The sequence below is a fragment of the Chlamydotis macqueenii genome, chromosome 6, assembly GCF_036417535.1.
Source record: "Chlamydotis macqueenii isolate bChlMac1 chromosome 6, bChlMac1.mat, whole genome shotgun sequence".
Classification (NCBI taxonomy): domain Eukaryota; kingdom Metazoa; phylum Chordata; class Aves; order Otidiformes; family Otididae; genus Chlamydotis; species Chlamydotis macqueenii.
In genome coordinates this window covers 39,479,357-39,501,919 of record NC_141561.1, presented here as the reverse complement: position 1 = coordinate 39,501,919, position 22,563 = coordinate 39,479,357, and the positions used below count along the sequence as shown (strand labels likewise).

At 40.9% G+C, this 22,563-nt stretch overlaps 1 protein-coding gene across 1 annotated transcript in view; it reads right to left on the bottom strand.

Annotated features, from left to right (window-relative positions):
• Positions 1-22,563, bottom strand: part of UBE2F (ubiquitin conjugating enzyme E2 F (putative)) — a 70,218-nt gene that overhangs the window by 30,390 nt on the left and 17,265 nt on the right. Inside the window, exons 5-7 of the mRNA XM_086751203.1 lie at positions 18,466-18,533; positions 10,356-10,426; positions 5,700-5,757 (exon numbers count right to left, since the gene is read on the bottom strand). Of these exons, the coding sequence (XP_086607329.1) occupies positions 5,700-5,757; positions 10,356-10,426; positions 18,466-18,533 (197 nt within the window). The remainder of the gene's footprint in view (positions 1-5,699; positions 5,758-10,355; positions 10,427-18,465; positions 18,534-22,563) is intronic.

Here is a 22,563-nt window from a genome sequence, read left to right as displayed (position 1 = left end):
CATTTTTTTACCAAATGACTCTCTAAAAACGTGCTAGTAGTAACAGGTACTGTATTTAAAACAAAGATTTAGCTTTGCCAGAAGCCGTTACAGAGAGAAAAAGAGAATTTTTGAAAATCTTTTACGAAGCAAAGGTTCGTACAAGACATTGATTTGTGTAAGCATTTTCATCAATCTGGGTGTGTACAGAGATCCGCCTTGGGCCAGGAGCTTGCAGAGTGAGCAGGTCGCCGTTGCGTTCTGGATAAAGTCCTGCTGCAGATGCACACCGTGTGAGCTCCAGCACCAAGCAGGGTCGTAAAGACCAGGACCAACAAAGTGGACACCACCTCCCAAACCACACCAAAAAGGTGGCTCTGAACTACTGGGAGCTCCTACAACACCCTGAAGTACTACTTGCATTATGGAAGGAGACAAATTATGCACATTCTTTCATGTTTGCTGACAACAGCCCTCAAATGGTTGTGACTTTTGTCCTTCCTCCTCTGCCCCTTTACTGGTTCAAAACATTTTGCTTCTGTATCTGCCGCTACCTTCTGCTGCCACTCCCTAAATTAACATTTCTTCTGCTTTTATCCCCTTGTGTTTCACTGCTTCCCCAGAGCTGTCTTCTGCAATGCTGATACCCCCTCCGGTACCCCAGAAAACACAAGGTGATGTGCAGCTCAGACCCTGAGGGTCACTGCAAACACATGGTGCAAGAGGGTGCAAAGCTTCTCAAGCATCTGGACACTGTGGCAGTACCAGGCAGTGATTGGTCTCATAACTGCCAAGAAGGATCAGGAGAAGCAGAGGGCATTATCACAGCAGATGAAAGAGGAAGCCCCTGCTTCTCAAGGCTCAGGACAACTGTGGGTTGGGGAGAGTTTGAACGAATCACCTCATTACATCGGGAGCTCAGGATAAAGCTTCTTGCTCATTAGTTATCCACACCTTGGGACCATTACACAGGAGAATTTGGAGAAGAGGATAGCTTAAGCATATTTCTCCTACCCTGCAGAAAATCCCTTCAAGGATGCATGCAGGGACACCCTGTCAGCCTGCATCCCAGCTAGCATCAGCTACCTCCTTACATCAGCTACCTGGCTTACAGCAGGATTAGGTTAGAAAAATTACATATACAGATATGTGGGGGTGTGTGTGTGTGTGTGTATCTGAGAGAGAATGATCTTGCTCTGTTCAGCAGTGGCACTTTGTACGGCAGCACTGTGGCTGCTGCTCCTGCTGCACTGGCAGGAGTATAGCTATGAAGGAGTCTACGTTAATTGCGACAAAGCAGTTTGCAGCACATCAGTGCCTGCACCTTCTGGGGCACGCAAAGGCCAACAGGCTTACTTTTCTCTCCTTCACAGATTCCTTTGATCGAGACCCACAGTGCTCACCACACACTCCAGCAAATAAAAGGATAAATCTTCAGGGAATAAAGGGTAAGACCAAACACTTGCACAGAGCTGTTTGTGTCAAGCTACAGGTACAGCTCCCTACTGTTGTGCTGGCCTTTCCCTAAAGTTATCTGCTGGCAAATATATGTTTTATTTTGTTACTCACTCCGTTGAGTGGGGAAAAGAGTAAAGATCTTGGCAGCAGGACACATTGTGCTAACATGGTCCTAGGAGCCTCCATGAGACCAACACACAGAATTGGACTCTAAGCACTCTCTGCATGCGAGGGAGGAAGGCAGCTCTGCAAATGAAGAGGATGAGCTGGGTGTGAGCCCAGAGGGAGTACTGAGAGATGAGCAGGCACAGTCCTTCTCCGACCAGTGTTTCAGTCAGGTCACCCATAAAACCTACAGCCAGCCAAGCACCGCACAACCGAGGAAGTGAGGACTCCCAGAAAGTTATTCTGCGTATCTTGCTCCTCAGACAAAAAACATGCCTGAGTGTCTGCTCAGTCAGGGTGTCCTTCTGGAACAGCTGCTGCAGGCACAGAATTAAGTTCAGCCCTCTCCTCCCATTCCACTGTGCTAAACACTGCTCCAGGTGGGGAGTGGGCCTGGGTGACGGGCACCACCATGGCTCTTATGTGAGCAACAGGACATGGACACACTGCCTGAAACAATATCCACCTGACTCAATTCCTGTTTGATACCAGAGAAGACAGCCGGCAGCACACAGCCTGAAAAAACAGGTATTCCGCTTAAAGCGGAAACCCTCATGCAGTTAACGACTGTGACCATACACAGGGCAATTTGTTTCTCCCCAGTGTTTGGAGGCTCTATACTGGTACATACTAGGAGGAGGCAGGCACCTTGACGGAGTCCATCTACCCCTTGAGATGGCACGTGCAATTTCTCAGGTGCTCAGTTCTATAACCTTGGTGATCACAACCAAGAAGATCCCAGGAGATGGACGTAAAAATCATGCAAGATCAAGAACCTCCTTGCTAAGCTATGCCTGGCTTCCCAGTAATTTCTCCTCCTGCACAGTAAGAGCTGGCATTTGTGCGCTGTTGACGCTGCCACAAAGCCTTTAGCTTTCTTCTTTAGATGACTTCCTCCTCCTTACTTTACCAGAGCGGGGGACATACATATTCCATCCGGGAAGGCAGCTTTTACAAACACATGTTTTGACACCTCCAAATACAGGACAAAGACCCATTCCAAAACAGGATTTTAATAAATCAGTAGCAGGACAGTGTTACTATAACACTGCCTGAGGAAAAAAAAAAAAAAAAAAAAAAACCAAAAAAAAACCCCAACAAAACTATCAGCAGCAAGAATTAATGAGAACGACACAGAACATACAGGTTTACTTCTCTTTTTTCCCCTTCATCCTGAACACAGTGACAGCTATTGTCTGTTCAAAACACTCCTCTACACTAATTACATGTAATTTTGACAGCAGACCACCTGTTTTCATTACGATGATGAATGAAAGCTTTGTGCTTATACGGAAGGTTTTTTAAAACCACTCAGGTTTATGCTTAAACGTTGGGGTAAAGGTAACTGCAAAAATCAAAGTCAAGACCCTCTGATTTATTTCTCCAGAGATGACAGTTTGACATCAGCATGATTTCAAACAAAGTAATTTTACTGTCTGAAGACAATAGCAGAACCAAGGTGACAAATAAGGCATATTTTCCCATTTAGTATTAAAGGCTAATTAAATAACCAAGCCTCTTATGCATAAACTCCAAATAGCAATAATCGCAAGCAAGTTTTAATTCCTTTTAGATTAGATTATCTAATAGCACAGACAGATATTTCTTAACCTAGTATCTGAATTTATGGAAAGGAATTCCTGAAAAAGTATTGCTTTCCTATAGATGGCTATAAAAAAAAAAAAAGTCTGCACATCTATAGTTTAAGACTATCTTTGTTTTCCATTCCCATTCCTGTCTCTCCTGACAGCAGTAAAATGAAAATGACAAAAAATAGCTCTTTATTTCAATTAAGAACTGAAATGCATATATATCTTACCAGCAACATGAAGATCCTACTGAAAATAGTTCTTTAATCATCTGAAACCCACTGTAGCTCCGTCAGAACAAGGTTCCAAAAAGAAAAAAGGACCGAATATTCCTTGCGAACATTCATCGTGTATTTTAAAATACTGTTTTTTACATTACTCTGCTCAGCCCTCCAGAGTCAGTCAGCAGAGTTGCACAAGCGTGCTTTGATTATTTTTATGGTTCATAAATCAGTCACTGCCCAATTTCCAGTTGTAGTTTGCTAGAGATAATTGCAGAAGAAACAGCTTGACTTTTAGAACCAATTAGGCAATCACAATACACAGATCCACTTCTTCCTTTATTTTTTAAAAGCAATCACCCGAGATAATTTGATAGCAAAGTGAAAACAAGCATTTGAGAGCACACTGATGAATACTAGGGAGGTCTGTCTTAGCTAGGCAGATGATATTCATGGCGAATAAGGGACAAGGAAGCACATGCTGAGGACTAAGAGGAGCTACTCAAGCACTTTCGAGTTTGAAAGTTGAATTACTGAGGGGGAAGAAGCAGGGTATCAAAAGCAGTAACAATAGCTTTATCTCATACTAGGTATTTAAAAGCTGGTATCTTCAGTGACGTAAAAATTTGAGGACAGAATGGAATATAAAACCACCTATTTGCTTTCTGCCTGGAAAACCTCTGTTTTGATCAGATCTAAAAGCAGGAGAAAAGGTAGCTCAAGTCTGAGCAGAGGCCAACTGCAGCAGCTCTTCGCTTTACAAATACCGTTTTAGAGAGGAAAGAAGCATTCAATAAAATGACGCAGAACATAACAGAATGGAGACAGAAAGGTAAATAAGCTCCTGTTGCTAACTCATAGCTAGATACAAATAAGTGAAAGATTACACAGAGATCAGTTACAAAGCACCGCATCAATTTTGACACAATCCATAAGCAAATTGCTACCAGAAATTATCTAAAAATTTAGGATTCAGGTGTGTTGCTACCAATAAAGAGAACATTTACAACTGTATCAACAGTGATTAAAAAAAACTTACATAGGTATTTTTTACAACATTAACCTACCAATGATTTATTTCGGGGTTAAAGCTCAACTTCCTTCATAACCGGATTTTAAAAGTATCTAATACAGAAATTCAGAAATAGCACATTCTTCAGTGCCTTCACTAGTACACAGGCTGCTGTTCACAGTGGTCCACGGAAACACATTCAGTAGCAAGTAGTAAAGTGGAAAAAGAAAATGCTCAACACTTAGTAACTTAAAGAGTATTCAATCATGGACAAGATGACACAGAGTGCAACAAAATGCTAGAAAATAAAATTGAGTTAGCTTTTTTCCCCCTGAAGAATTTTCTACACTCTTAAAACACAATTTATCAGATAACTTTTAGAGAGTATTTAGGAGACTATTTTTTATTTCAGAAAGTTAAAAGGCGTAATTTAAATGCTTCTTCAAGTTCATAGTGTTAAAAAGGTCACACCAGTTTGTTTTGAAGGATTTTTCAGGTAAGAGCTCTGCTGCCACCACAAGGATACAGGAGAGGAAACAATCTAAAACTTCCAAAACTTACACCTTCTAAAAGGTTACGCCCATGTGTACCCTGTAACTACCCTAATGCAGCTAATGTTTTTTAAGAACCAGTTCTGGCAGGGTTGCTGGTAAAAGCAAAAGGGAGATTATTGCTCAGCGCTCTGCAAGACTCTTCTGGCAGCAAGGTCACGTAACAGTAAACGGACAACCAACTGCTTCCCGTAGGCAGACAAGAGCAGTCACTGCACTGAAGCACGTGTCCTTCGTGACAATCTCCCTCGGAGTATTTCATACACGAACCATGACTCTGAATCTGTTAACACTGCCCAGCTGTGGTGGGACTGACCTCTGAAGTCATTCTGCAATCACACTGGCACAACTACCAGCAATTTTACAGGGGCCAGATGTCACTTACTGCTAGTCCTGCTCACATCACGCTCTTGTACTTGTCGCTTGGGTAGAAAAAAAAAGCAGATCAACCTCACCGAGCACGGTTTCTCAGGGTCACCTGTAGCCATACCATTCTTCAAAACCTTTCATCGGCCAATGCGGTGTTTGTGCAGCTATGCTAAAACTGGCAAACATTTCTAGAATCAGTTAGCACTGTACTTATTTCAGTATTGCCACCAACACTTGTTGAAAGACAGAACACTCAGTTGTTTGTAAAGCAAACTGCACTGTCTCTCTCCAAGTCCATAAAAGTATTTTAAAAGATATATCTAGCTTGATGTACGTATCTAAAAGGAAACAGTACCTTTAATGTTCTAGTTGGAGCCCAGCCAGTGCCATCAATTGAATGTTCTCTCAATAAACTGGAAAAGAGACACACATATTATACAGTGCAACTTCTAGTTAAACAACCTGTGTCAGAAATCTTCCCAGAAAACATTAAGAACGTAGGAAGTAATTGCAATGTAGGAATTACCTCTCGCACTACATCTAGGTACTGGGATCTTAAAGCACAAGGATTGGTATGTCTTCCTAGAATTACATTCTACACAGCATCATTACAGATCTCCCAATCTGAGATCAAGCTCTGTCAAAACACGTGAGTTATTTCCAACAAGCAAAGTCAGCGCGAGAGAAATCCTTGTGACACAGTCTCAACACTGAACCTTTATTTTCCTCTGAGCGCACAGACACACGTGCTCCAGTTTAAAATACATTCATCTCTGGTGAAGAGACAGGCTTACAGGAAGATCCATCTCTCATCAAATCTGGTGCAACTGAATCTAAAAAAGGGTATTTTTGGTGGGATATCTAACTAGCAATAAAGAGGATTATCATCCTCTCTTCTGTGAGAGGACCTCAGCATCTTGGAGGCAGGGATAAGAAAGTGAAATACTTTTAGGTCTGTCTGCTCAAGAAGGTTCTTCAACAGCTGTAACAGGAGCAGATGCACCTCAAGCCTCCAAGGACAGAGTGCAGGGAAGCCCGGCGGCAGGGTCTTACAGCCCTCTTCCAGCAGGTAAGCTATCTTCCACGCAGAACGTTGTAAGGCTTTACAGACAAACTCAACACCATAGAAACCCACACGGAAATCACCATGAAGACTACTTGGGGCAAGAGAGATTGCTTATAGGAGGAAAAAATTCCTTATAAACGATAACAGATGCTCCTGAATTTTAATATAAATACATATGAGTTTTTAATCCAAGGAAATATACCACAACCAGCATTACTCTTTGTTCAGTGCAGATAGGCTAGGAACAGGATGATGATACCGGACAAGACCATTCCATCTTAACTGTGCTGCTAATCTCATTTCTGTGCCTTTAGAAAGATAAAATACACCATTACCACTAGTACAGCTCAAAACTAATTTCAAGAACATTAAAAACAGCATCTTGTGGTTGTGATTTTTGTTCATATTACAAAAGTAAAAGCAAAAATTGCTGCTAAACAGGCAAGAGCCAGGATTTTCAGGTTTTGAGCAAATAAAGGACTTTTTTGCTTGCTTTCTGCCTGTCCCCCATAACATTTTGCTACGGTACTCCCATTTACCTCTTCATACAGCTCACTGTAAACTTAGGAGTAAGGAATAAGCTAACACATACCAAAAAAAAGCATAAAAATATCCACTGACAGAGCTCAAAGTGCTTGAGCATATCAGCTGAGCCTCATTAACACCCTTCCAGCTTCCAAAACCCTCAGAGCCTTCTCAGCACATCTCCAGCTGGGGACATCAGCAGCCAGGACTTGAGAGGGGACACTCATACCTCTCACAGAGCTCTGGCAGAATAGCAATGAAGATAGATAAGTGTACCTTCACCTAATATTTCTCATTTGCTGATATAATTCCTTTTTAGAGCAGCATCCTCTCTCTTCCTACAGCCTGGGAACGATCATCAGGCCCTTAATCAAAACCTTTTCCCAGCACAGGGCATCTAGAGAAACAGCATCTCCTGCTCTCCGTGGGGATGACCTAGATACAACTCCCAGACAATGCAGAGGCCTGAACAGTGATCTGCTCTCAGAGCATCATACACACAGCAGAACGAACACCTAAGTGAGTAGAAATACACAAAACACATAACAAACTAGTTTAGTGGATGAACAAGCATTTGCTTTGGCTTCTGTTCAAAGACCTATCACCCATGGGTCCTGCTGCCACAGAGAAGCAGGGCTACTAGGAAGTTCTCCATTCTCTTTGTCTGCAGCTGTAGCAGGATCTGAGAAAAGCCAAGCATCTCCTCCTCCGTCATGGTGCGACTGGGACCAACAACCACACCTTAACATCTGGTGCTTGTACCTAAGGAGATCTCCCAGTATATGATTTCATATATTTCTATCTGAGTTCCCATGGGAAGACTGCAAAATCACTATTCTTGAAGCTGTAGTAACAAAAACAGCCACTAATGGGACAGCCAGCTGCTCAACTTTCATTCCCACAAATTCTGTGAATAGCTCTGCATGGAGCAAAGCCTTGAGGAATTTTTTCTTTTTAAATACACAAGCATCCTAAAGAGACCTTGTAAAAACATCTCCTGAACTGGGAACTGCGTGGCTCCAGTAAGCTTAAAACTTTCTGAAAGTCCAGCTGACATGATTTACAGCTTAAGTGACTAAGAATTACTGTAATGGGGAGACCAGTCCAGGAGAAAAATCTGCTTTATGCAAAGATCTCAGATGAACACATTTATCAACATAAAATGTCAGTTCCAACAAAACTTTTGCCTTCCTTTTGCCAAGAACAAAGAGAGAGGCAGAGATCACATCAATATAGGGGCGGGGGGTGTGGGGGAAGCAGTCTGTGACATGCACTATACACTATCAATAAAGCAGCCAACAGGTATATGTAGAAGCAAGCACACCCTTTCCAGGTATCTTGATTTTATTTCTCTCCACGAGTGCAAAGGAGGCAACATCCACAAGTATGGTCCAGATCTAATTAATATGGTCCATTATTAATGGATTGCAGACTAATTGCAATCCATAAAGCAAGGAGAAACAACACTTTTCCTGCCCAAAACTACCATGCTCGACCACAAGTTTAATCATTTGGCATGTTTGCATTCAAGGATAATTATCAAACCAACATGAGGTATGTTCAGGAAAAGACAGTTTGGAAAAACACCGATGAGGAAATTTTTTCTGCTTTTAAAAATAACTGAAGCTATTTTAATGTAAAGACTCCTGTGTAAGTTGACTGCAGTTACTATATATAGATGGTATTCTCCATTATAACAGGCAGAAAGCAATCTCAGTTTAGTTTTTCCATCTAAACGGCAAGACATTTCAAAGGTTTGATATGTTCAAGTACCTGACAATCATAACGCTGACAGTTCAGTGCAGATGCTGAAAAAATGACTTCACTTAATCAAATAGAATTATGATGTTCCAACACTATGTTAATCTTTCATAATTAAAACCATTTAAAAACAAGAAACAGTGAGATAGCCTCAAGAATGCGAGGAGCCTTTATTCCTTTACTTACACTATTTGACTCAAAGCATCTAAGCTTTCTCCACCAACTAAGCCAACGAGGACTCTGGTGAAATCTAAACTGTAAAAATAATGATCCTGAAATCATTCTCCCTGCTGTCAAATGACAAGTTCAGCTGTGTAAAATGCAACACAGCCCTAGGAGGCACTGAGAAACACTATAGGGCTCATAAATTTACTAGAAGTAGCAACATATATTTGCCAAAACAGCCTTCCTGTATCACCAGCATACAACTCCAGATTACCTAAAAATCTAAACCAGTTATCTCAGAAGATTTAGTACGATTTTCACCGCTTTTAAATCCTCCAGTCGCAAAGTGAAGTAAAGTGCATGCGCGCTAGCCCTCGCTGCCTGTACTCCTGCGGCAGCCTGGCACTATCAAGTATCAGGAACATAATACAGCCTCTCCAAGCTGGTTTCTGTCACCCTTTGATGACAGAAGCCTCTCAGAATCACAGAGCAGACCACGGTGGCTAAAAGCACCAGTATCAGCTCTTTAGCTGTTCTCAGCTGATGAAGCTGACCTGCATATGAAGTGTGACAGACTGTCCTGCGAAACTTAATTCTCACCAGGACCTTGAACGGAGCATTAAAATGATTTTTAAATCTAGAGGAAAAAATTGGCTTTTTTTTTCCTAAGCGCCAATTTGCTACACAGGCTGGCAACTGATTTAGATTTTCAGAACAGCTTTCAATCTCACTTATATTCCTTGTTTCTCCTTCATCTGCTCTTTTCTTTTATTTCCCACTAACTTGAAAAATGGCAGTCATGATTCTCACTTCCATTTGTGTTTGGTTTCTGGCCAATTTCTCCATCAGGTATTTACGATGAAACACTGACACTATAAAGTTTCAGAAACTGATTTTGAAGAGGAAATATTTACTACCAAGAAAAACCACCCAGCAACATAAGCCTCTCACTTGGGTAAAGTAAAGCTTTCAGGCTTTGTATTTTGACTTAGACTTATACTCCCCCAATTCTGTTTTCTTCTAATTGGCACACGTGTCAGAGTGGAAATAAAATGTTAAAATAAACAAATGGGAAATATTGAATAGTTACTGTCAAAGTTTAAGGAACACTTTTTCCTTCCTTTTTGAAATATAAATTGTTTTCAAGCACTTACCACATTCAGGCATTAAAAGAAAAAAGCCTTAAGCCCTCCTGGGGCCTAAGGAATATTAATTTATGGAAGGATTAAAAAAAAAAAAACAACTAATGTTTGTTGAGGTTGGAGTTTACATTTTTTTATGTTAAGTAGAACAAAACGTTAAGACCTAACCTGAAGAGCCAAGTCTCTAACACACAGCAAGAACAATACTTTCAGTAGATTTCTAAGATCCTAAGGGTCACGTGCCACTGATTTGTAGAATCTATTGAAAAAAATACCAGCATGAAAGTGATACACAATGCTTTATCACACAGAAAAAACCTCCATGGTTAAATAAATAGAATGCTGTTGCTACCTTAGGCAGATTTCTCCCGTCTCTGTAATGTTCGGATGCCAGATTCTCGTCAAGCATTTTACCTTTGGAGGCTGCCAGGAGAGAAAACAAATTACAACGTTATCCTTTAAGACAAAACCCTATCACTGTTACAAGCCACAGGTATCTGAGAAAAAGCAAATATACTTGATATTCAGGGCCTAGGTTTATACGTTAAAGACACTGATAATATAACCTACAGGAGTTACATCGGTTTTCTCTGCCCTTTTAGCTTATCTTAAACTCTTTACAAAAGCTGGGATGGTATGAGGGTTTTTCCTAGAAAAACATAACTTTAAAGAAACCCAGGAGAATTTACTCTCTCCCCCTGTATCCTTCAGGGGGAAAAAAAAAAACCAAAAAAAAAAACCAAAAAAAACCAACCAAACAAAAAAAAACATTTCAAGTCACTCAGTTTCTTAACACTTAACCAGTAAGACAACAATTTAAATCAGAAAAGTGTTTTCCCCTAAGGCTTACCCAAGTCAGAGGATTGTTAAAAACCAGCAGAGGATGCAACGATAATAACTACATCAAAAGAACAGCTTCTTTGTAACGCAGACCTTCCTGTTCACAATTTAATAGAACAGATCAAGAAGGCGCATCACATCTGAATTTAAGACACTAACATTAAAAGCCAAACTTATTTTCAGGAAAGATCATCAGATTTCAGAATTCCATAGTGAGTTTTGAAATACAGATTTTTAAAATACAATCTCATTTGCTTTAGTTTTGTGAAGGAAATAAAGAGCAGGTCATAAAAATTCCGGTAGCTTAGCAACTGCACGTTGTTCTATCCATGCTCTCCAAATTACAACTTGCAGCTTTCAATCAAGCAGATGATTTCTTACAGTAAGTATACTGGAACGCATCAGCACAGACCAGCACCTTTCAGAGCTTCAATTAAATCACATATCACAGATGTGCAGCTATTTTCCTCCACTGCTTCCCACGAAGTTTTCAGTTAAGAGAAAAAAATAGCTCAAATGGCTGCACTTGCAAAGCAGCATGATGTGTTTTGTCTCATCACTTTGTTCTCAACTTCCCAATTACCTTTTTGGTAAATTTTTTTTTAAACTAAGATTCCTTGGAAAAGAGGTAAGAAAACATGCATGGTACTGAGCTACCAATAACATGTCTGTCCAGCACTAAAAGAAGAAACATATATCACCACAACAAATCTATAGCTCATAATAGATATAAATTCTATTTTCATGTTTGTCCAATAACTCAAGGTAGACCAGCTGCCCCAGTGCTGGATCACGGCATTACTGACAATTAAGTGGCACGCAGAAAACAGTCTCAAACTTTTAACCTTCAAAATAAATGTTCTTCGAAGTTTTCTAACAGCAGAGCTTTTCATTAGGGTACACCTTCACGTTGTTTTGAAAGATCACGTCTAGTTCTCAAGAAAGGGAAAGCAGCAGTATTAATTCCATGCCAGTAGAGCAAGATAAAAGAGTAAATGTCTACCATACGCACCTTCAAACAGGGAATGTACTGATGAGTAGGGAAAAAAAACCAAGTTTTATACAAACTAAAGCCCCAGTCGGGGCTGAACTACGACAATATCCTTTAATCCTCACAGTCAGAGTGAATTAACAGGTGTGTTATTTTTTGTATCATGGAAACAAAAGAATTCCTTTATCCTTTCAAAGTGTTTTTCATTACTAAAAATCAGAAAAACTCACTTCTGACAGTAAGATAAAGGTTTTCTCTCTCTCTCTGCTCTATTAGACAGTCAGGACAACTGCAGCAGTATCACACAATTTATCTTCAAACAAAACTTCTTCGAGCTTGCTCCAAATCATTTTTGAGTCTTCCTTAGCCCACTAAATCCACACAAGATTTTCTCGAGATACTTCACTTGAATACCTCCAACAATCTCCAGGTCACGTGTGACACATTGCACAACAAAGCGTACAAAATCCATTTATTTCATTGCTCAAACTCCTCCTTGACCTCAGACACTGAAAATCACACAGGTAGATCCAACCTTAGCTGGGGGTCACAGGAGTGAACAGATTCATTTTCTTTTCAATTTCTAAGCAGCCACTTCTCTTTTAGGATCTCCCCTTAGTTTTGGTAATGGAAACTGTCTGACTTACACATCCAGTCGCAGTCCACTTCAACATACTGGTGAATACAGAGATGGAACAAGAAAGCGTCGCAAGCATTTTAGAACTATGCATATACTGACTTCGGTGGAAGTTTTGCAGAACAAGCTTTAGATCAAGTTTGTCTCATTTCTTTAAAAACGCAGCTAATAAATGATCTCTCTCTTCCATTATTCTCACCAAATGAGAGAATGAATATTGAGTGTCAATCAATAAATGAACTGAATTGACAGTTCCAGATCTGGATGAATTTGGCACTCTAATGGGAGAGGTATACTAACACAGATACCTTATCCGTCCTGCGGTTGTAGTTCTTCACAACTTTTTCCCTAGGAAAGGGATGGGGTTCTCAGCAGAAATGTGGAATCAATGTTATTTGAAGAACTTCTTGAGACCAGCTGAAGCTGAACACCAAAACACAGCTAAGCACTGTACAGAGAAATGAGTCAAGGAAAACGAAGCCACACTGCCCGGTGCTTTTGATGGACTGGATTACCCAGCTCAACAAGCGGAAGAGGAGTTGCCTTACACCAGCTAGTCAACTAAAACATTAGTGCTTGAGGAACAGATGCTGCAGACACAGAGGCAAAGCGGCAGCACTTGGTGCTAAAGGCCTTTGCTGTGCACACAATTAAATGTTTTGCTTGCTGTTCCACAGCTTCCTCTGGTGTTTGTATGGACAGCAACATTCCCAGCGGGACGAACAAACTTATGTTCGCTTTACACAAAAGCTCAAGAAAGCAGCCTATTTGCTAACAACAACAACAAAAAATGCTTTAAAACACCGAGCAACAGGTTTCTAATGGCAGAACAGTTTGAGCAGACACTACAGAATTAACCAACCTGCCTCCAGTTTTCTCCTCATGACCCCTCTGCAACATCTGCATCAGTACCAACTGCTTTCGGACACAACACCCCATTATTACCAAATAAAACAGTCCACAGGCTATCTGGTAAATAATATTCCATGTTTTTCAAGAAACCTTTCCGTCACTCTGTACTCCTGCTAAGGACACAAAGAACAGGAAACTGGGAAAGTATGCAACATACTAAGGGCAGTTTCATGCACATACAGATAAGCAAGCAGGGAGCGGTCACTGTTCTTCCCAAGTACGATGAAATATGATGTGTTTTGAACTGTGGAGCAGATACATCCCACACTCACTGCCTGGGACAGGCGAGACTGACATTCCTTTTAGTATTTTAGCAGTTATCTTTACAGAAGTAGTGAGGGAAAAAAAAAATGAAACTTTCAAAAACAATTCAGAAGAGATAAAATGAAGTGTTGATCTTCCAAAGTCTTTTAACGCCCTAAAATAACTTAAAAGTTAAATATCAAAACCCTTAATTTTCTCACCGTAGTATCTTTCCACACAGCTTAGCTCCAACTTTAGAGGGAAAGAGGCCTCTCAGGATGATCTTTTTTTTTTTTTCTTTTCTTTGTACTTGTTGGACACTACTCACAGGAAGAACTACACCGAGTCCAGAAAACAACAAAGGCTCAACTCTACTGGTTCCATCTGTAGAATACCCCTAAAACAGTGCTAGAAATTGGGAAAAAAAAAAAAAAAAAAATCAAGTAAGTCTCAGGTGAGAGACTGGATCTGAGCAGAGGATTCTGCAGACACAATGCCAGGTTTGACTACTTTTTGGAACCTTGGGCAATCTGAATCAGATTCTTACAGAAGGAATAGATCCAAGGTGCACAAATTCCTTTTGGAAGACATCTGTGGGGCACGTATGGGATGAAGTCCTCCTTTCAGAGTGTTTTTTACTCCGACTGTCCCTGGAAAGCAGAGGCCTTCCCATTCAGGCTGTGTTTGTGTGCTTGTGTACTTGGGAGCGTGACCAACTCTACTTCCTTTATTATGGCTGCAGGAAGCATCACCTGACTGCTTGCTCGGAGGCCACAGAAAAAGGATGAACAAAATTCCTCATTCTGGCCCCATTTCCCACACGAGAGTTTAAAGAGCGAGCAATAGCTTTTAATGTTAAGAGTTCTCTGTAGTAGTTTTATATTAACATTGAGAAAGAAGATAAAGATCTCGGGTCTGCCTTAATCAGGCAGAAAGAAATTTAACTGAGAACAGTACAGAGAGAGAGAAAAATATGAAAACATTAAGCTGACTGCAGTCAAGTGCTCAGTGTACAAACTGAATCAACTCCAAGACTACCGAGGCATGCAGCTCCTTGGATGCTGCCTTCAAAGGGCAGCAGCGTAGGAGAAAGATCACTTACGGACCGCAGATACCATCAGGTCCATTTCATTTGATTATTGCTTGTTTCAGCACAAATCAACACCAATACTTGCTCTATTACAGTATTAAATCAGCAGCAATGAAAATGTAACCATTGGACTAGCCAACATGACAGCACATAACTGCAGCACTTGGAAGAGTTCTCTTTGGGAAACACACTGCTTCAGGAAAAACCCACGGTGAGGTCTCTTAGCTCTCTTCAGCCTTTCTGTAAAGCACGGAGTGAAACGCAGACCAGCAGCCTGCAGGAGCGGGGTGACAAATTACCACTAGCACTGTAGCGCAGATCTATCTGAACCATCTTCGTGCGTCCAATAACTGATTAAAAACAGCAACCTTTTCCAGCTCTCAAGCTCAGATGCTTCTGAAATTATCCGCCTCTCCAACAGCTTAAATGGGTTCAGTTAATTACGGATACAGTGGAAGAACTTTTATATTTTATTGCCTTACAGATAATCATAATAAACATTTCCAATACCCAGTACAGGAGATCAGTGGTGTAGAACCTAACCAGCTGTGCACTCCACTCACAAATAAGAGGCAGCACTTCACCGTAGCGCTTGCTCCAAAGCATCTATGCTGCAAAGCAACCCTCCTGAATTTTACATTCTTGAATCTTTCCACTAAGGAAGTTTATAGCCCAGGTACTGGAAGCTGGTGTACATCCCAGTCAGTCACAGCTAAGGCACAAGGACACGTTGTTTCCCTGTATTCACAGACACAGTGCTTTCCAAATCAGCCCCCAGCACTTTCCCTGGCAAAGCAGAAAGCCATGGCTGCAGTTCACCACACAAAATCTGCTAAATTTTTCCTCTTTAATTATATACTCTTATACTATGCCACCATACTACACATCCACTTCTCTTCCCAGTGCAGAAGCTGAATGCTCGCTTATGAGGAACGAAGGGCAAAAAAAAAAAAAAAAGAATAATTCCCCAGAGGAGCAACAAACACACACGATTTTGGCCACAGCATGCTACAGAAATTAAAGGATGACATTACAGAAACGATACTATAAATTATGCATTTCATAGCTTTAAAAACAGATGTTCTTTTTTTTCTGTAGGCTAAAAAGATTAGCTAGAAAATGGCTACAGGCTCTGGGGCAGGGCTATAATGACTTGCCAGTCTTGTCTGGTATTTTTACTCTCAACACAAACGCGTTCAGCACTCCTGCAAGGAGCTTGATGCAGATGTGCAATATCCCAACCTTGCTTACGGGCTGAAAGAGCACTGGCAGGTCTGAAAAGCTCTAGTAAAAAAAACTCTGCCATCACTTGGTTCAGTCTTACTCTGCCTGGCAGAAAAAAAACCCATGGCCTCAGCATAATTGCCTCAATATTTGTGAATATATACATTTTCATTAATAACCTGACCATAACTCAACATTCAACCCACTGCATCTCTTTCTAAATTGCACACAAGCAAACTTTTTACTTTTGTGTTGAATGAGAGGTGCTCAGAATTTAAAAGTATCTAATTAACATCTGCTGCAGACTTTCTGCCAGTGCTGAGCAGGGAACCATAACAAACCAGAAGATGTTTTTAATTATAGCAATCAAGAATCAAAAAACCTCAGATCAAAATTAACATTCTGCTCTCCTGTTAACACATAGGAAATACTTTCCTGCAGCAGTGTTGTTTAGGTGAACACTTTAAACATAAAAATTTAAGAAATTAAAATGAGTATATATTGTGTATAAGGCACATAAGTTATATTATAGCGCTGTGCCCAGCGCTGCAACGGTGGTTAAACCGCTGTTACTGAAAATGATTAAAAAATGTAGACAGCACAGAACATGAAGATGACTGAAGGCCATGTTTCCCTGGTACGCAATGGCACAATTTCTTCTAGTTAAAACGAGGATGCAGTCAACCTTAAATGACCACCTTTGTCTTTTATAGTGTGTGCATAACCTCACCCAAGCCAGTAAAAGTGACCTGTGTTAAATTATTTGGTGAGGTTCAGGGGAACTTAAAAAAAAAAACCCACAACCAAAAGCATACAGTTGCAAACGCTATTAGTACATGTAGGTGTTTTAGATAGAAGTAGATGAACAAAGACAGCCGGGATCCTAAGCAGTTTAAAAAAAAAAAAAAAAAAAATAGCTTGAGCAAATAATCCTTGATCAAAATTACTACAAAGGGAGAGCACAACTACCAGAAAAAGGAGGAGGAAAGTTCAAAGCTCTTTTAGAAGTGCTATGGTCCTCTAAAGGCATGAACTTTTTATGACATAGTGCATGTCCCATGTATTCGTAGACTATAAATAAAGGAGTATTGGGAAAATCGTGAAGGCATCTTCTGGAATGCAAACCCAACTCCTCCAATTTCAGAAACATAACCTTTCTACTCTACTATCAGCGTTAATGCAGTGTTCTCCAAGCTCAGTCTGGGAATTCAAGCTATTACATTCCAGACCACTGCACTCCCTTCATATGTGTATATAAAACAATGCTGTGACTGCAACTGCTACAGATATCCAATACTGAACTCAGGCTTTGTGCGTCTGAACACAAAATCCAAAGGTCCTCCTGGAAATATTTCTCTAGTATCCTCCCCTACACATTCTTCAATCTCTCTGAAGAAGTTCTAAACAATCAACACCAAAAGTAAGAAAACAGAAAGCAGAAGGATTGGAAAAAAGTTACAAAAGCAAAGTTATCCAAGTAATTCAAACTAGAAGAAAATGAGGCTTCCTTCTTCCTGTAATTCATACACTTAAATGCAAATATTGCAACTCAAATTATTCTAGTTTCCTTACATAGCAAACTATCGGGACACAGAACAGCAGATGTACTGCTGAGAACCAGACGTGTGTCCCAATTGTTTTCCATTTTTGGAGTCAATCCTTTTCTTTTGACAGCTAAACTCTGAAAATGATGTCTGAAGTTATTTTTATTGTAATTGCACCTCTCCTCCCTTGCAACATTCTGCAATTTTAGAGAATTACAATCATGAAATACCAACACTTCTCATGCTTGAAAAGGCTAAGTTGTCTGGAGCTTTCTATTTAACTACAGTAAGGACACTGCAATAATTCGTACGTCCTCTGGAAAGCTGTTTGCTCAATAACCATTGAAATTGTTATTTTTTTTGCATCCAGAACTACGAAGTCTCATTCTGAACTCCCCAGTACCAGATATACTGACAAACTGGATGAGCCCAGCAGACAGCCACCAAGATGATGATGAGATCAGAACACACGCAGTACAAGGAGAGTTGAGGGACCTGATTTGTTCGGCCTGGAGAAGAGAAGGCTGAAGGTGAGGACCCTACTGCTGTCTACAATTGCCTAGTGGGAGCACATAGAGGAGACCGAGTTAGGCTCTTCTTAGAGGTGCACAAGCAAGAGGCCACACACAAGCTGCAAATGGAAAACTGACTTGATATAGGAAAAAAATTCACAACAAGGGTTATTAAACATTGGAACAGTGGTCCAGGGAGGCAGTGGAATTTCATCTTAAGAGATTCTGAAATGCCAGCTGGCCCGGGCCTTGAGCAACCAAATCCAACTTTTAACACTACCTCAACTTTGAGCAGGAGTTCAGGTGACCTCCAAAAACGCCAGGCAATCGAGATTTTTCTACAAACCATGATATTTTAGTAATAGACAGAAGATTCTCAGTTTCAATTCCAAGTACTCTCTGGAAAGAAAAATATCAGCTGGAAAGGAAATCTAAAATGACAACTATTAGATCAATGACAAATACTCACCACCATATTGTAGGCATCAGGAACTTCAATTTCAAACTGAAACTTTCCACCTTGGTAATAGCCCTCATCTAGAAAAGAAAAAAAAAAGAAAAATAGTTAAACAAGATAAAATAATGGACACTATATAATACAAGATGTCTGTCATAACAAAGACTAAAATAACAGCACAGGTTATCATCAAACACTTAACCTAGTTATACCGTAACACTAGCTGCCACCTACTCCAAAGAGAGTGTGAACATAGTGTCTTCCTCCACTCCCAAAACCTTTACAGCAGAAATTTTAAGTCAGAAGAGTCAACAGTCCCAGAGAGACTCCAGAAAACTCACCTTCCTGATCAGAGGACCAGGCAACACCAAGCTAGAGGAACCATTGATGCCAACACGCAGTACCACAGCACCGACCCCTGGAAGGCGCTGGATACAGACTTCACTTGCTAATGCATGCCAAATCCTGCTCCAGGATTTACTACATCTTCCCAGACTTGTGCTAGCAATCACCTATCATGAGTAGTATGAATAACGGCGTCCAAGAGCACGCTTCAGAGTCTACTACAATAAAAGAGCAAGTTAGCTCTTTTCTTATAATTATGTTAGGATGATATACAGTTAGGAAAATTTGCCTGCCTCTCTGTCAACCTCAGACTCAAAACTGAATTATTAAAATGGCTAGATTTTGAAATATGAGATCTGAAAATATCTAATTGCATGTAACCAGAGATAATATAATAGGATAATAGTCAGCCTGCAACTCTTGAGGTGGCTGTGCTTGGAAGCTGAAATGCTTGCAAGTGATCTGAAATATGTCTGTTTGGCATCGCCATTATTGAGTTCTTTCATTAAGTAAAACAGACAGGTACACAGCCCACACTGGGGGTCTGGGGCACCTGAGGAATGCTCAGGCTCCAACTACTTCCAGTATTCTAACTCTCTGTATCACACAGTACAGCTATGGTGAAGGCTTGAAGGTCAGGAAGGCTGGTTATGATCATATGACAGTATTTTTTAACATTTTTTTAAACCACCATTGCTAAGGAAAGTTCTGTGAAGCAATCCATAGTTTACAGAAAGGTTAAGAAGAGTTTTCTTATTATCTAGCTTGTTCCAGATCAGAAAAAACTAACTTCTCTACCACAGGTTATCAAAATCCTCTTTCAGGATGCTGTCTTCTGGACTTGCTGCCTTCCCAGTCCCTACACAGATCTAGCAAGACCTTCTATTTTCTCCCACCCAGCACCACACGGACTTGCTCAGATTTCAGTCCATGCTACAATCTCACTGCTGTCAGCACCAGCCCGCAGCTTCCAGGCTGGAATTGCCATAATCACAAGAGAGCAGTCAGCTCCTCTTTGCAAACTCTTATCAACTGACTTACTGAAAAGGAGAGGGCATCACCCCATTAAATAACACAAACCCTCAGTTGTAGAGGGAAGTGAGCCACTAAAAGCTGATGCTGCCAGAGAAGAGACTTAAGTGTACACTACGCCCAGTGTGCGCCACTCCAAAAGACCTGTGACTGCAGAACAGCGAAACAGAAGAGCTGCTGGGAAGCACATCATGGTCCAGCTTCTCCCAGGAGCCTATGTAGACCATTGGCAGGTTCAGTACATGAACAGCATCAGAAATTTTGGACTGCAACAGCAGCACAGGCATAGAGTACGAAAACAGAACATGGTGGTCTTTCCCACTCCACACAGTAATGTTTACAGCTGCCTCCACACTGAATTGTGCGGTGCAAAAGCCTTAGCCATTGAAAATCTCACTTTAATAACCTGTCCAGAATATATGCTTTTCAAAGACTTCTAAATTGAATTGGAGTGGAAATGGAGAAAGTATGATTTATTAAGCAGTTTTTTTCAGGCACACTATGCTTTACCAGAAAGTAAATGTCCATGTACTGATTTTTATGAAAAAAAAAAAACAAAAAACCAAAAAAACCAGAAGATAAAAGCATTTATCTTTTGTTTTCAAATATACTGAGATAAAAATCAGTAACACAAGCCATTTCTAAAGAATGAGATGTAAAAGGTGAGTTATACCAATATCCTTTTGATGAAACTGCTCCCTGTCAAACGTGCAAAACACTCAAAGCAAGACACTGACTGTTCCAGGAAGGAATGATTAGGAAAATGGTCCAACACCCTCCTGGGAGTGCAAACAGCTCAGGCACCACCAAGTTACCCTAAAGGATACAGCTAACCTCACACTATCCACCATCTAGCACACTGTATTAGCTTTAACCAAGTGTCAGGAGTCCTCACTATTTCCAAGAACGATGCCATTCCTTGTAAAAACCACAGTCAAAAGAATCTCAGGTCTTTCAGTGATCATATTCAAACAAACAAGCAACACCATACGGGAATTCAGTGTTTGCTATAGAGGAAGCCACAAAGCCTTCCACAGCCTCCCCGCTGCCCTCTGGCTCACAAGCGCTTATCAAGCCATCGCTTCCCAATAAAAGCAATCACATGAAACACCCACACGTGTTTGCACAGGGAGAAGCCTGCTGCCACCACCGCAAGGTAAAGGAGAAACATCAACGCTGTTAAGGTTGCTCAGGAAGCCCAGCAGTGGAAAGTTATTTTCCTTGGCTTAATTGCAACAGTTACTTGATTTTGTGGACTTGGAGCAAAATGCACAGCAGCTCTCTGTATTCGAACCCTGCTGATGTGAAATGGATGCCTGGTGATGGATGCATCTGCATGTGCCTTACGTCAAAAAAAAAATCAGATTTTATTAATCCTCCCTGTAGAACAATTGTCCAAAAGAAACATTCAAGAACGGCTCCAGGGGAGGAGAGCTTGCCAAAAGGCTGTCAGATTCCTGCCAGCCAAGCAGCAAGAGAAATGCCACGCTCCACATCTCTCTGCACACTGAAAAGACCGGGCCCTCAGCCTCTGCAGTGTGCAGGAACACTAAGGTAGGCCCTTGACTCCAAGCACAAGTGATTGCAAGATCACTCTGACATTGCTCAAGAGAGGCACAAGAAGGAAAAAAGCTGAAAAGAGTCTTAATTTTCTCTGCTTTTCCCCATCACACAGATCTAGCTCAGGCTAGCTCTGCTTCCACCCAGCCACCAAAGAAACTCCCAGTGTCCACGCGCAGGATGAAATCATACAAGGCAAGTTGAAATGGAGGGGACAAGCCCAGCTGAGCCTCTCTCGCTGTATAAAACCATCACCACAAAGACAGTGCAGAATTTCCTGCCAGATTACTGAGATGAACCGGTGTGTAGAGGGATTAAATTATCACCAGTGTCAGCAGAAAAGCAGCAGGACCAGACGGTGAAAGCACATCCCTTTTCCTAGCAAAAATACATTTTAGATTAGCTCAAACATTTTCTAACCGCGTATTAACACCTCCACAGGCTGTAAGAAATTCCTCATGTATTAATTCCATTTTCTGTTATTTGCTTTTCTGTGTTCTACGTAAGGATGGGAAATCTCTGGAAGACTGAGAGCACTTTACACGCTGTGCCTTACACTGCAGGTCATTTCCACATACTTACATGATGAAGTCTCACTCAAAGACAATTCAGTCCCCACCACTGTCTTGCATTACAACTTCTCATTTCATGTTTTGGGTTTACCTTGGCATCAATCCATGGCAGCACTAGCCAAAAAAATGTTAAGTTATGGGTATGCTACTGGCTCTGTTATAAAATAAGCAAGGACATATTTACCAAATTAGAAGAGTAAAGCATCTCTCCTGCCCTCTTTTTTACAATTCTCCCTGTATGTTTGCAAACCTTTTCACTAAAGCAACAATAAAGCATGCTACTCATTCCCAATCACTCAAATGCGTATTAAAAATTCATATCTCTGGAGGGCCTCAGTACCCAGCCAGAAATCTTGCAATGCATTAATAAGATCAGTCTTCATGATAAAAAGTCACCTTACGGCAGCTCAAACAAGTAAATAGGTTCTCCCACACAGTAGTTTCCTTTCCTGTGTCCCACAACACCCATACAGACCAGGACAAAGACCTTCCATGCAACAGTGGTGGGAAAAATTGAAGTTCTGGCAAAGCTGATAGTGAGGAAAGCACTACAAATAAAACAGTCAAATAAAATAGCTTTAGCACATAACTTAGGAAGTTG